At 37.3% G+C, this 14,520-nt stretch overlaps 1 protein-coding gene across 1 annotated transcript; it reads right to left on the reverse strand.

Annotated features, from left to right (window-relative positions):
- Positions 1–388: 388 nt before the first annotated feature.
- Positions 389–13,581, reverse strand: LOC111685903 (histone-lysine N-methyltransferase ash1). The gene is made up of 5 exons (XM_023448178.2): positions 13,480–13,581; positions 7,705–13,413; positions 3,882–5,582; positions 1,151–1,408; positions 389–1,081 (listed from the first exon to the last, which is right to left on the reverse strand). Exons 1-5 carry the CDS (start codon positions 13,564–13,566, stop codon positions 923–925), a joined length of 7,914 nt encoding a protein of 2,637 aa, XP_023303946.2. The 5' UTR covers positions 13,567–13,581; the 3' UTR covers positions 389–922.
- Between the last annotated feature and the right edge of the window lie 939 nt (positions 13,582–14,520).

Raw genomic sequence — 14,520 nt, forward strand, 5'->3', positions numbered from 1 at the left:
TTGTCTATAAATTGTTACAATAATAGCAAATTAAACAATTTTTTAAAAATGTAAAATTAATTAAATAAATGAATATAATATTATTAATAATAATAAATAAGCACAATATATATAAATGTATAATATTAAAAAATAATTGCTAAATAATTTGTTTAAAACAAAAACACTAAATTGTGTACAAACTATTTATGTAAATGTATGTGTGTTTTTAAGGTTATGTTGATGGATTAGTTCAGTTATAAATGAAAAAATCAAAAATATTGTATAAAAATGTATAACAAGGCTTTTAAAAATTAAATTTTTTCAGGCTTTTTAGCATGAAAAATATCTAAAATACTTTACATAATAAGACTTTTAAAAAAAAAGTTTTCTTTTCTCTTTTCCTTGATTTCTTTTTAAACATAATCTTTTTGTTACAAGTGCAGTTTTGTTACTTAGTTATTGTTAGGCTTAATGTTAAAAGATTAATAATTTAAAAAAAAATACAATTATATTTACTATAAAAGTAGTTTAATAACTATTGTTATTTTCTTCTTTTTTTTTACCACTTTGTTTCTTTTTTTTTCTTTTTTTCTTTTGATACATAATAATTATGTAAACATTTAAGGTAAATTTTCATTTTGTTTTTAAATTTAAAATCATTTAGAAGCGTGTATTGTATGTATTTTTTCTTTTAAATATTAGTATTATTTTGTTTTAGTAATTCTTAGGGCTTAAGGAATTAAGTTAAAGAGTTAGTTAATAATATATTACAAAAATATATTTTACAAAAAAATTTTCTTGTTTTTTTTTCTGTTAAATTTACAAATATGTTTTTAACTATTGTATAATTTATAATTATATAATATTTTACAGTTTTAGTTAAAAGTCCCCGTAATTAATACACATGCACATACATTTGATTTGATTTGATTTTTTTTCATTAATTGGAATTTGCTGAAGACGTTAGAGTTTTACGTTGTCTGGCACCACGTCCGGTTAATAAATAGGTTAGATCTAAAGGTGGCTCCTGGTTGGTTGTACGTATAGATTTTATAGTTTTTAAAACATTTTCCAAGTGCAAACGTTTTTCTTTGACAGTCTGTGCAAAAGGAGAAAAAAAATAAGTAGAGTAAAAGTTGTTTCAAAAAAATATTTCATGTAAACTTACCATTGGTGCTGGTGCACTGTGGTTTTCCAAGGCTTGATTTTGTGTTGGAGTTATAGTGGCGGGACTTTTACTTCCTTGCCTTTTCTTGTTTAAACTCTGTGGTGTTTTGTTTAGTTCTTGTCTGGAGTTTACTGAACCACTTGCTGCGTTTGAATTTAGTAATGGTGTTGTTGCAGTGGGAGTTGTTGTTGTTGTTTGATTTTCACTATCAGTCTTTTGCTTTTTCGGTTTCAACATAGAGGGATCAACATCGTGAGGCTGTAGGAAAAAAAGGGATTTTTTTAATAGAAAAACAAATAATTTTGGAGTTTTTTTTTTGTAAATAGTTAGTGAGTTAAGATAAAAGTTTGTGAAAATTTAATTAAACTAAATCTAATATTCGCAATTATTTTCTCGAAAATTCGAGCTTATGTTCGAAAAGTGTTGTTACGCAGCTAGCAGTGCCATGGGCCTGTATGGCTAATTAGTTCATAAATAAATTAGTTGTTAACAGCTCCCCTCAGCGTCCGGGTAAAGCGCTGTTGTAAGTTAGTTGCTAAGTTCATGTACGATGTCACTAGGTCGATGGTCCGTTCGAACGTGAACAATCGTTGAAATAAAGTTATAAAAAAAGGAGGACAGAACTAACGGCCAGAGTAACGAAAGTGTAGTAAAAGTGGTAAAACTCACGTATCTGTAGACGAATGGCATAGTGACTTATATCTATGCCAGGATCTTACAGCATGAGAGACATATTCAGCGTCAACAGCGTCAGGGTAAAACGCTGTTGTAAGTTAGTTGATCAGTTCGCGTACGATGTCACTAGGTGGATAGTCCGTCCGAACGTGCACAATCGTTGAAACAAAGTTATAAAACAAGGAGGACTGAACTAACGGAGAGCGTGATGAAAGTGTAGTAAAAGTAGACACTGCAACTTTCAGGGACTTCAATTTTGAGAATAGTGGTGTAAAGTGCGTATCTGTAGACGGATGGCTCACACTGACTGATGCCTATGCCAGGATCTTACAGCATGAGAGACATATTCTCACGGACTGTTGTTGTAACCGGTTAACTGCAACTGGATATTCTTTCCTGTGGAAAAAACTTCCGGTTGATACAGCTGTTGCTGAATTGACAATCTTTGAACGATTGAGACTCGGGTCGTTACGGAGAGATGATCTAATTGTTGTGGGAACGCTTACGAACTATAATGTTGACGAGTTACTGTCACAAGTCACATTTGGAGAGTTCAGTGTCGTACAGAAATTTGGCGAAATGGATCTGCTTTTGACCATGAACATACATGACAGTGGTGTCATGTTCCCCGTCAAAAGACAGATCCATTTCCTCATACTACTGAACGGCACATTACAATTCGTAAGCGTTCCCACGACAATTGGATCACCGCACCAGACCGAGTTCTTATACATTATTGTAAAAATATCCAACAATGGTACATCAATGTAATCATCCGTCAGATCTACCCTCCTATTTACCCTCATTATAAGCGCTTAGACAAGCTTATATTTTTCAGTAGAAAGAAGTTTTAAATGCTATTATTAGTCAGACAGAGCCTCACCATGTTACTCTCTTTTGTGATCATATTTAAATTTTCCTTTTAAATATGATCAAAAAAAGACAGTAACATGACAGAAGATGACATCTTAAATATAATGAGTACTGTAGAAGAAAAATTTTCATCTCAATAAATAGAATAGAAGATGTGAAGAAGGATACGAGAAGGACAGAAAAACAGAAGCTAGAGATTGCCCTTTCAACCTAATATATAACGTTTGTGTTCAAAAGGTCTCTTCGTGACGTCACTAAGAGAAAATTTTACAAATTTATCTCAATTAATAGAGAAGCAGATGTGAGGAAGTATGTATAAGAGAAGGACAGAAAATGAGGAGTAATAGACAAAATTTGATTCAATTTCAATTGATGTGTTAATGTATGTTCTACGCTCACATTTGATAGATCGTCTATAACATGAAAGCTTAATTGTGCCAATATTTATGCCCGTAGTTTTCCCAGATCTTCTGCTTCATTGAAATAGTAATTACCACCAAATGACAAGACACCAATAAGTGACGTTATACAGCAAGGTCTTCGTGCCGTTTCAATTCATTTTTCTGAACAATATTATACGTTTAAAGCCGGCTTTACACGATCACACAAGTAATATAGTCTGTCAAAATTTTGTGTAGAAGAGTCGTCTAAACGCAAGTTGAAGCATTAGACCAGGGATGTAAAAAAAGTGAAACAGCTGTTTCCATCTTACTTTTTTTATTAATTTAAACAAACTTTGTAAACACAAAAGAGATAAATCATACGAATATTATTCTCTCTTTTTTTTTTAAACGGATGGAGTTTCATTTTACTTTTTCACTAGACTTTAAGTACGTAAAGTGCGATCGTGTGAAGTGCCCTTAAAATATATTATATAGAAGAGAAAGGATCAATAGCAGAACCTCTTAACATTAAGCCTTTCTTAGTAAGTTCATTGCAATAACTCCCCATAAAGGAGACCCTTTCTGAAAACCTATTTATTGCGAATAAATCTTGTGTTAAAAGCATATAAAAAGTTTAAAATAAATAAAAATCATTCTCACAAATCTTTCGATCCAAATCCTTTAGATTTTTCCCAAAATTTGTTTTACGAAATTCACTGATGTATATCATTATCTTTTGATCGTTCATGCACATTTACAATTTCTTACTTGCTATAATACTTAATTCAATTCACACTTACCGCATACGTTTTAGATATCTTTAATTTTTCATTAAATTTACGGAATGCATAGCTCTTTGTACAAGTCGGATGATTTGTTTTAGCTTTCGAAAAGAAACGCGCCGATTTGTCCACTCTCAACTCACAAATGAAACAATGTGTTTCATCGTTGCACTCAATGGGACGACCTTTACAGAAGGTGGTACGATCAAGTACCCAACAGCGACCCATTACCAAATCAATGGGTACAACTTCATAAAGTGGTACACGTACCACTTCATTTGGATAGAATTTACGTGATGGTTCGTGGAATGTTTCGTGTGGTCGCAAGAAATGATGACCGAATATAAAACGTTTACCATCATCATCCTTCCACAAACGTTCCACACGAAAGATGTCACATTCATTGTAATCAACATCACCTATAGTTTCGTATGTATGTTTTTTCGAAGGCACCACATTTCCAGTGGCATCTTTGACTGGTATGTCACGCAAAACATAAACTGCATCACCTTGACGCACTTGCAGCGAGCTGCCACGCATTAATGTTAAATAATAACGATAACCCTCCTCGGTGTAATCGTCTAAAGGTATTTCACGATCTACCTCACGTGGTTCACACTGTTCGCAAAGATAGTTTTCGGCATTAACATCGGCTTTAGTGCATTCGGTATGTTGCCATACCATACAGCGGGCACATTGTATCATTAAACCTTCATCTCTGAAGAGACCACAGATACAACGTATTATATCTTCATTCGAGGAGTTAACTGCTATGTTGTTCGCTAATGGTATGGGGGAATTGGAAGTTGAACTGTTTTCTACTGCCTCCTTTTTGTGAGTATTTATTGCTAAAGCTTTTTGCGTGCTATCTTCAAAATCTTTTAGTAGATTTTCATCTTGTAGCAGTTCCAAGAGTGCTGTATAGTGTTTATGTTTCTCCTCGATAAAGGCTTTTTCCAAAAGTTGTATTAAATTAAGTTTTTCCACTTCTTTTTTGCCAAACACTACTTTAGCCTCTTCAAATAATTTCTGCATATGAGTATTGAACTCGGCCGGTAGCTTATAATAACCCTGTTCAATGTTATTTTGTATGGTTTTGAAATCTGTGGCCTCTTGTTTTTGCTGGACCTTTAAGGAAGCTTTTTTCTTTTTATTTGTGCCAGCAGTTGATGGTGCTGGATTGCTTAATATCGTGACCAGTGATTGTTGTTCATTCTGTGGATTTTTAATTTGTTCCAGATTTGTACAAATATCCCTTAAGATTTTGGCCATTTTAGCCATTTTTTCTACTTCCGGATCATGTACGGCTAAAGTAAGACCTCGAGTTTTTATATTTCTTGCTGTACAAAGGGCTGAAATTTGTGCGACCAAAGATGCTGGTGTTGAAGGCCGTCTTTGTGTAATGGCTGCTGGTGTTGTTCCTGCGCTAGATGTGACTGTCAATGTTGTTGCAATATTTGTGGGAGTTTGTGGTTTAGGAGTTTCACTGCCTGCCTTTGCATTTGCTTTACGTTTCGCCTTTCTGGCTCGTATTTTCTCAAAGTTTCTTACCAAAAAGATCGAATACTGTTTGATAAGTTTCTTTTCTTTTTCCGACAACGGTTGCATGCGTGTTGGAGTTGCTACATCTTTAGTTGTTTGACGCTGGGTATTTTTACGAGCTTTACGTTTGCGTTGACGTCCCTTTTGATCATCTTTCGTTGGGGTATCATTTGCAGGCTAAATAAGGAATAAATTAAATTAGATTATGTTTTAATATTTACTTATAAGGTTTCAATAATGTTAATGTAAAAAACGCGGAATTTTTTTCCTAGTCCTGTACAAAATTTGCATTTCCGCAACACATTTATCGGACTTCCACCTAAAGATCTACAAATAACAGGTGGTATTTTCATGCCTGAATTCGAGGTCAAAATATATGTATTTTAACATAACAGTCTGAAATGTCAGCTATATAGTCAAATAGCAATTAAATTCCTAACAGGTGCATTGTCTACACCAATACTAGTCCGTGAAACTGTATAGCTAATATTTTGCGGAATTCCGCATTCAAAGTGTGCACACGTTAATAAGACCAGCCGTCTATAAACAAGGAGCCGACTTGTAGCAGGAGAATATGACTAATGTGGACAAGGAAGGTACATCAAGCATATTAATTGCTGGTTTTATCGGCACTGTTAAATGGAGAACTATACAAGAAGATTTCTGTAGATGCATTCAGGGAAAACACCAGGAGGAAACAATCGATTACATTCTTGATCAATCTGCAGCCTTAGAAGACGTTCGCATGATTGGTTTTGAAATCATTTAGACCCAATTTAATCAGTCCTTTACGACGGGTAGTCATCATGACGGGATGTGAAGGTTTATGTGTGAAGACCCATGCAGACCGTGCTGGTAGAGCTACCCATGCCAGAGGGGGGGTAATGATGAGTCTGTACACACATTGGGCGGCTTGGTGGTCTGCAAGCACATCACATGCAGAATCATAGACTTGGGCGGCTTGGTGGTCTGCAAGCACATCACATGCAGAATCATACACTTGGGCGGCTTGGTGGTCTGCAAGCACATCACATGCAGAATCATACACTTTTCAGCAAGTATAAAATGCACACCGTTTTAATGTCCAATGTCCGACAAAAAATCGTGCCCTACGTATCCGTTAAGGGGCCTAACAATCTCCGAAGACCATACCCCCACAGCGAAGGTGACCGCCTGTGGTGAGTCCTATGCTACTGCCACCCAAGTTAGTCCGGCGGAGACACCGGGTCGGGCTAGTCTGAATGCTACCGGCGCCAAACCCAAAACAATAGCGTCTGCGGATTTATGGAAGCCTGGATACAGTAGTCGCAAAACAGCATCTGGCTCCATAGCTGGATGCAGCAAAATAAGTAGCGAGGTACCTCTATATGTCACCCCAAGTACCTCAGATAAAACCCCATGTTTTAGGGAATACCAAGACCACAAAAGCCAAGGTAGCAACCCCAGTGCCGGTTATGCACAAGGGAACTGCGAACAAGTTTTCGGGTTCTCAAACGACATCACCCAATGCCACTACGGCAAATAGTAAGACCCTACGCACGTCACACCGGCAAGAAGGGCCTTCATACAACGGAGCTCCGCCGTTCTAGCCAGTTGAGTCGCTAAATAACGAGGACAAGACCTCTATAGAAAGGGCTAAGGAAAAATTGTCCGTTCTGGAGAAGAGTCTAAAGATGCACCTAAACGGCAACGTTCTAAGAAGAATACTAATCTTCAGGGTTGCCCGGGACAAAACGCCAGAAATAGTAAGAAGGGCATTCCTACAACGGAGCTCCGTCGCTTTAGCGGGCTAAGGAAAAATTGGCCATTCTGGAGAAGAGTCTAAAGATGCACCTAAAAGGCAATGTTATGAGGAGGAGGCTAATCTTCAGGGTTGCCCGGGATAAAACGTCCGAAATAGTAAGACCCCTAGGCACGTCACACCGGCAAGAAGAGCCTTTCTACAACGGAGCTCCGACGCTAAAGCGGGCTAGCCATTTCACCGACCCTCGGTGAAGTGGCTAAGATCCAATTCACGCGTGCTGTCATCAACAGAGGTAACATAGATTTCGCTATGTCTCCATCTAGAAAGCAGATGGGGGTGTTCTGAAGTGTCACAGAAGTTTATTATGATTTTGTTTCATGCACACTAATAAAAGCCCTAATTGAACCCCTATCAAATATCCTATATTTATATAGTTATATTTGCATATGAGTAGAGTACTTAATACTCTACAATACATATTACTGTTCAAGTTCGGGAATGTTATAGTGGTTATGCTATTATAGCGATACATATATAGATGGATTATACACTTACCTTGGCCTCCATAGGTAATGGTTTAACTCTCTGTGTTTTACCACCAATCACACCACGACAATTTGGTGTATTACAGCGACAAGGTTGACCTTCCGAAGGATTGAATAGTGAAAAATTATAATCATAAGTAAGTTCTTCTCCCTCAGCTATTTTACGTTTGGCAAATAAGGCCATACGACACAAACCGTTGACCGACCATTTTTGCATTTCACAATTCGGTTCACAAGAATGATTAACAAAACGACAATCACTGCCCATGCGTTGACCATCAATAACTAAACCACCATCTAAGTGCAGACAATAATGATGAGTATCATTTAAATAGATAGTAGCCATGCGATCCTTAAATTCACGCTCCGTAACAACTTCACCCACATACTCCAATATGTAAGTGCCTTTCTCTATGGGCAATTTGGTGCGTACACCCCAACCCTTATTCTCGGTCATGAAACGTTCCACTCCCGGTGCTATATCGTGTTTTTGTATCTTTTGATTGCGACACTTTTCACGTGTCGGACAATTTGAAGGTGAACATTCGGTGTAGACCATGCGATTAAGACAATTATCACCACAACCCACATCGGGTTTGCAATTACACATGGGATGATCGTTTGCCGCTATGGGAGGTGGCTTTACATTCTCTGCATAGATATTGGTGCGTATTTTACGGAAATTCCAAGATGGCACTGTAATGCGATTCGGTAGTTTAGAGTTCTTATAAGCCCACCATATATCGTAAGGTAATTCGAAATCATATTGTGTACGTCTCAAATACTTCTCACAATAGGGTGGTGGCGGCAGTAGAGGTCCCTTAAATACTTCTATTTCCTTGTTTTGATTAACCACTTCTGTACAGTTTGTAGTGGTGGTTTTATCTAGGTCTGTTTTTTTCTCGTTGTCTTTTTTATTCGCATTTCTCTTAGTGACTGTCTGATTGACTTTAAAATAATCCGAAAATAAACCAGCTGGTAAATAGGTTTTCCTAATAGGTTTTATTTTTTTGGTAACTGAAGAGTTTGTGGATGATTTCTCATCGCTGGTATCGCTAGCTTCGGTGTCACCATTGAGGTTGTTTAATTGACTCTCGCTTATGGGTAGAATGTCTTGTTCCAAATAGTCTATATTACAGTTTTTGGCCTTTGCATCCATTTCTATTTCTTCAGCAGTGCGGGGAATTTCTGTAATAATGGGTTGGGTGTCTGGAAGAGTTACCGGACTTTTCCTGGCCGCCAGAGGATGTATGGAATTTCGTCGTTTTAGTTTTATTTTACAGCTTAATATGCTTTTAGGATCTACACCGGCCGGTAACTTAATGTTGGCTTCTAAAAGTGACTTTGCAGTTTTCGAGACGAGAGATTTTCTTGAAGGTGAGGACTTACTACTGGTGTCTTTTATATCAGCTAACGTTTTAGTACGTCTGGCTCTAGAAGCCAAAGGTTTGTCATCGTCATCTGCTTCATGCTGCTGCAGCTGCTGTTGTTGTGGTTGTTCTTTTTTGCCTGTTTCTGTTATTGTTTTCGATTCCTTCAATGCAGTTGGCTTTTCTTCTTTTAGCGATTTCCTTTTAGTTACGTGTCTAGTGTGTCTAGTTTTAGGTGTTGCTAAAGCTTCGGCATTTTGCTGTAATTCTTTAGGGGACGTCTTATCTCTACTACTTAGGGGAGATTCTTGCAATCTTTCGAGTGCTACTACTGATAATCTGGGAGTTCTGTTATTACGTTCGAGAAATGTTTGTGAAGTTTCACCTTGTTGTGGCACACGATCGCATTGTTTTTCTGGAGTTTTAACACCAATCACTTTGATGTTTGTATTGTCCGCCGTTTGTTCAATCTGTCCGTTGACTTCTACATTAAGGTTTTCATTTATCTTGCGCTTTTTACGTTTTTTCGTAGGAAAACCAGTACGATTAATTTTTCGTTTTCTTCTTAATATCAAATTACCACCGGTTTTATTGAGCAAACTTTCCACAACACGATTGCCGCTACTTTTTGATGTAGCATCCGCAAAACCTTTATTCAAATCCATAAGTAGGGGGGAATCAACCTCGGATTTTGTTATTATATTCGAAGTGGCTTCGCTATACTTTGTTATGGGAGGTATTTGTATTTCTAATTCCACTGAAGGTTCAAATACTCCGGGCGGGGGACAGGAAGATGATTCCGATTCAATTTGTAAAGAGGAAGAAACATTGGTCTTTGATTTCGTTATTTCCTCACCATGTGTAGTGGCAATTTTCGAAACCACACCCTCTAAACGAGATCTCTTTTTATGAACAGCTTCTGTTACTTGTTTAAGACTATTAAGGGATTGCGGACTTATGTCTAAAAGTTTACCACCACTAATGGAATTGGGATCGCCAACAGTTACCCTAAGAGGTGAAAGTGTACTTGCTGTTTTATTACTATTCGAATCCTCATTGAGCGTGTGGGGAGGTTGCTGCAAGAGATGTCGTTTTTTGGGTGTTAAATTAGCTTTTGCTGTTTTGGCATTAAACTGCTGTTGGGATTTTGTATTCGCAGTGCTTTTAGCCGCAGCAGCAGCTGCTGCCCAAGCTTCTGCATTGTTGGCGAATAATTTTGCTGCCACGGCCACAGCTACTTCGCTGGATTTCTCTCCGGGTGTTAGCAAATAATGACGCTTTTTTAAAGGCAATTTATGATCATCGGGGCTGGAACTACTGGCTTTTTTGTGTCTCCTTTTCGACGAGCTACCTTGGCCAGAACTTGATCCCGGCGTTAAGGAATTACTTTCTGCTCTCGCCGAAAGCATGGCGAAATCTAAGTTTTCTGATATTTTTCTTTTCTTTACAGAACGTTTATCTCGAGAGTCGCGCTTGCTTGTACTTGCAGTAGAGGTGGAAGCTGCAGCAGCAGCCGCTGCTGCCAAACTTTGTTGCAATTTTGTGGCTTCTGCCATGAGTTTTTCTTTTTGTGATAAATTGCCTCCAGTTAGCTTGTCGGTAATACTAGAACTATGAATTTTACATCTTGATGAAAAGGTATTGGTTAGAATTTCTATTTCAGTTAAAAGTTTTGAATCAATAACGGAATTTTTACTAGAGGAAGAATTATGAAAACGAAAGTTTTTACGCTTGCGTCGTCTTTTTAGCTTTGTGGTACCGGCCGAGTAGTAAGAACTGCAAAAACTAGCCACAGAAGATCTGCGAGACTTAATCTTTCTGGCAGTTTGATTGCTGCCAGGCAATTGCAATAGATCATGAGCAAATTCTGATGTTGTGGAGTTTTTGCGCTGCAGTAGCGTTATTTTAGCCGGAGTTTGGGGTAAATCCGTGGCAACATCAAATATACGCGTATTATTATGGCTGATACTGGCAAACGAATTATGTGAATTGTGTTGACCACTGGAACCTCGACCGAAATATTCGCCAGTAGCTATGTAACGATTAATTTCACCATATTTTTTGGAAGCACTTGTCGTAGGCAGTTTCTCCAGTGACGGCTTGCATACATATTCATTCGATTCCTCACTACTTTGACCCAATGACAGGCCAGCCAATTGCAAAATGTCTTGTTCGTCTTTTAAAGAACCCATCGACTTTTGCATAATGGAGGCTCGTCGTTTTCTACGAAATTTCGATGATTTCGATGTGCCCAAAACACTTTCTTTGCAATCACTGCGATAGCCACAAGATTTGGCTCTTGATTTACGTGAAGCACAACTTTTAGTGCTGTAGCGACTCTTGCAGCTGGCATCACTTTTATAGCCCGAGTTATGGGAAGCATGTTTGGAGTGGCGCGATAAACGAAACGAAGATGTGCCATAATCCGAGACATAACCACTTTTAGCGGCTAAAACTTTACTACAAACCGTAGACTTACTGGAGCGTTCCCTCACCCGTTCGTCTGCTCCACCATCACTTTTATAGCCAGTTGTGCTGCACACACTGGGTCGGCGAAATTTGCGATTAACATCAATTTTCCGCCAAACAGGATCCAATTGCATATCATCCTTAGACGATTGCTGCTGAGCCTGTGCTAATTTCTGTTTCTCACTGACACTCGCAATAGCGGCGCTCGTTGATTGTCTTCTCTTATTACGTGGCGGGGGATATAGAACTCTTTCTGTGGCATACATTCTCTTATCCAGTAAGGCAATATCAATTTTTGGTTTGTTAGTGGAAGATGTAGATGAAGTCTCCGTTGTGTGCTTTTCCGGCGTACTAATCAGGTTTTTATTTGGTGAATTTGTTGATGAAGTATTATCATTGGCTGACGATGAGGCTAAGGTAGTGCAGGGATGCGGTGATGTACTTTGCGTTGAAACACTGGTTGTAGATATTACACCAGAATCAGCTGATTCATTAATATTCGAGTTTTTGTTATTTGCATGGACAGGCGACATAGAGTTAAGGGTTAATTCATGTTCTTTATCCGGTTTTTTAGGTCTTCCACGGCGTTTTTTAGTATTGCTCGCTGAAGACGAAGCTATACTGTCAGACTGGGAGTTTGTATTGATTGTTTGTAGCAGAATATCATTTTGTATAAACGAATTCTTCGCCTTAACACTATCACTTGAATTGGGGGGTTGTTGTCCTAGCATTTGAGTTTTTTCCATAAAATCTTGCAGTAACGTTGACTGATATTGTGGCAAATGCTTCGTTTTAGCTTTGTGAAAGTTTGAAGTTGATAAATTATCATCTTCATCAGTCTCGCCCACCACTCTTTCGATAGCTGCACGAACATTAGGCAATTCATTGTCACTGCTCGATAAACCAATGTGTTCATTGCCGTGCTGCAATGAGCCCAAGGTAGAATTTAAAGGAGCGGACGTCGTACTTAAGTTGCTAGTTAAATTTTTTGTATTTATTGCTGTTAACAATAATCTAGGAGCTCTTTGTGTAATGGCCTCTACGTTAGTAACCAATGATAACTTTTGCGCCAAAGGTTCATCTTCAGAATCTGTTGAGAAGGGATTTTCTAGGGCAATTTCTATTGGTTTTAACGTTTTTAAAGCTCTTTTCGTTTCATTTGCTTTAAGCAGTACTTTTTTACGTTTTATTTTTCTTTTCGATATTTTTTCTTGACCCACAGTTGCTATTGTTGTATTAGTAGCCTCTGAGCAACCCGAATCTGTAGCATCACTTAAACAGGCCATTGTTGTTGTTGCTGTTGTTGTTGTAGCAACACCTGACGCTGGCACTGTTAATGGCAATTGCAATATATCTTTGCGATTTTTCGACAACGGATTGACTATGACACTAGACATATTTGCCGTTTTCGTTTCAGCCTTATTGCGAGTTGGTGAAATTTTCACCTTTAACGTTTCGAGCGTATTATTGTTATTTTTCAATAATGTTTTATCGTCTTTAAAATTTTTGGATTTTGTATAATACGTTTTCTGTAAGGCCGTAGGATTTACAACAATATTTGGCGTACTGACAGGTGCTTTAGTTGCTGCTGCTGCCGTTGCCGTTATTGTGGTTGTAGGTCGTATGGCAGAAATTTTCATTCGTAGACAACCATCGGAATCTGTACGTTGTATACTAAATTGTGTTGCTAATGTAATATTCGATAAATTGCGGATGCTGTTGTTGGAGTTACTGCTGCTACTACTGCTACCGCTGCTGCTGCTGTTGCTGCCACCGCCGATATTCGTTGCTGTTGTTGCTGCTGCTGTTGTATTAGAGTTTTTCTTCTTTTCATGTCGTTTCTTATGTTTATCTTTTTGTTGTGCATTCTCATAGCCGTGCTAAAATAAATAATATATAAATAAATTACAAATTTAATTTCTAATAAAATAGGTTGTTATTTATACCTTTTGTTCATGTGTGTTTTCTTCTTTTCTTTGCTGATGCTGCTTTTCCGAAACATTCCTTGATGTTGCATCATTCAATGTGCTCATTATTTATTTAAAACAAACCACTGAAAATAATGAAAGAAAATATTTTTATAAGTTAAAATCGGCATGGAATCTACAATTGTTTGGCGACATAAATTTTAAATTAAAAATTGGTTGTTATAATCGAAAACATGTGGAGAATATAAAATTTTAAGAAACCGTTACTATAACAAAGTCTTAAACAGAAACACAATGAGAGAGTGAGATATTTTTGATACTTTAAAGGAGAAATAGTGACTGTCTGATTTGACTTTTAAAAATATAAGACAAGCAAGGGTTTAAACTAAAAGCGACGAGTGTCAATGATAAAACAATAGTAGGACAATGATAAAACAATTGTGTAAGTAAAACTAAAGCTAGTAAGCTTTTTTTCTGCAAAAATTTCGTAGTTTTGCTGAGGAAGGATTATCATTGACGTAAAGCCTTATGTAGTGTAGGATAGAGTTGATATAGGTACTTTGGGTTAAAAAAATGCTATTGGATTGAAACCAGAATGAGATTACTCATTTGAATTCGAGTTTTTGTTTATTGCTTGAACAGAAAATATCTTAATACAAACTTCATGTATTTTATCCGGTTTTGTTTTTGGGACGAGACCACTATGTAGTCAAAATGGAAGTTTATATTCGGTGTTTATTGTTAATACAGATCGTATTAAGTGTGCTTAAACTCAGAACGTTATAGCCTGCTCTTGTTATTAAAATTTGTAAATAAGACTTCTGGAAAGTAGAATATTGTAAATACAGAAGAGAGAAAGGTAAGAGAGAGTGAGAAAGTAATAAGAGTAAGAATTTCACCCCATAAATGATTGCGAAATGGAAATGGACATGGGTGGGAAATCTCTATTGTCCGTTACTGCAATATCCCATTCCTCTGATGAAACCCAATATGTCGTTTAAGTCACATCCTGCTACATCTCCCAATTTATGGTGGAATCTTCTACCTCAATTACCCCTA

Source organism: Lucilia cuprina, chromosome 5, assembly GCF_022045245.1.
Source record: "Lucilia cuprina isolate Lc7/37 chromosome 5, ASM2204524v1, whole genome shotgun sequence".
Lineage (NCBI taxonomy): Eukaryota > Metazoa > Arthropoda > Insecta > Diptera > Calliphoridae > Lucilia > Lucilia cuprina.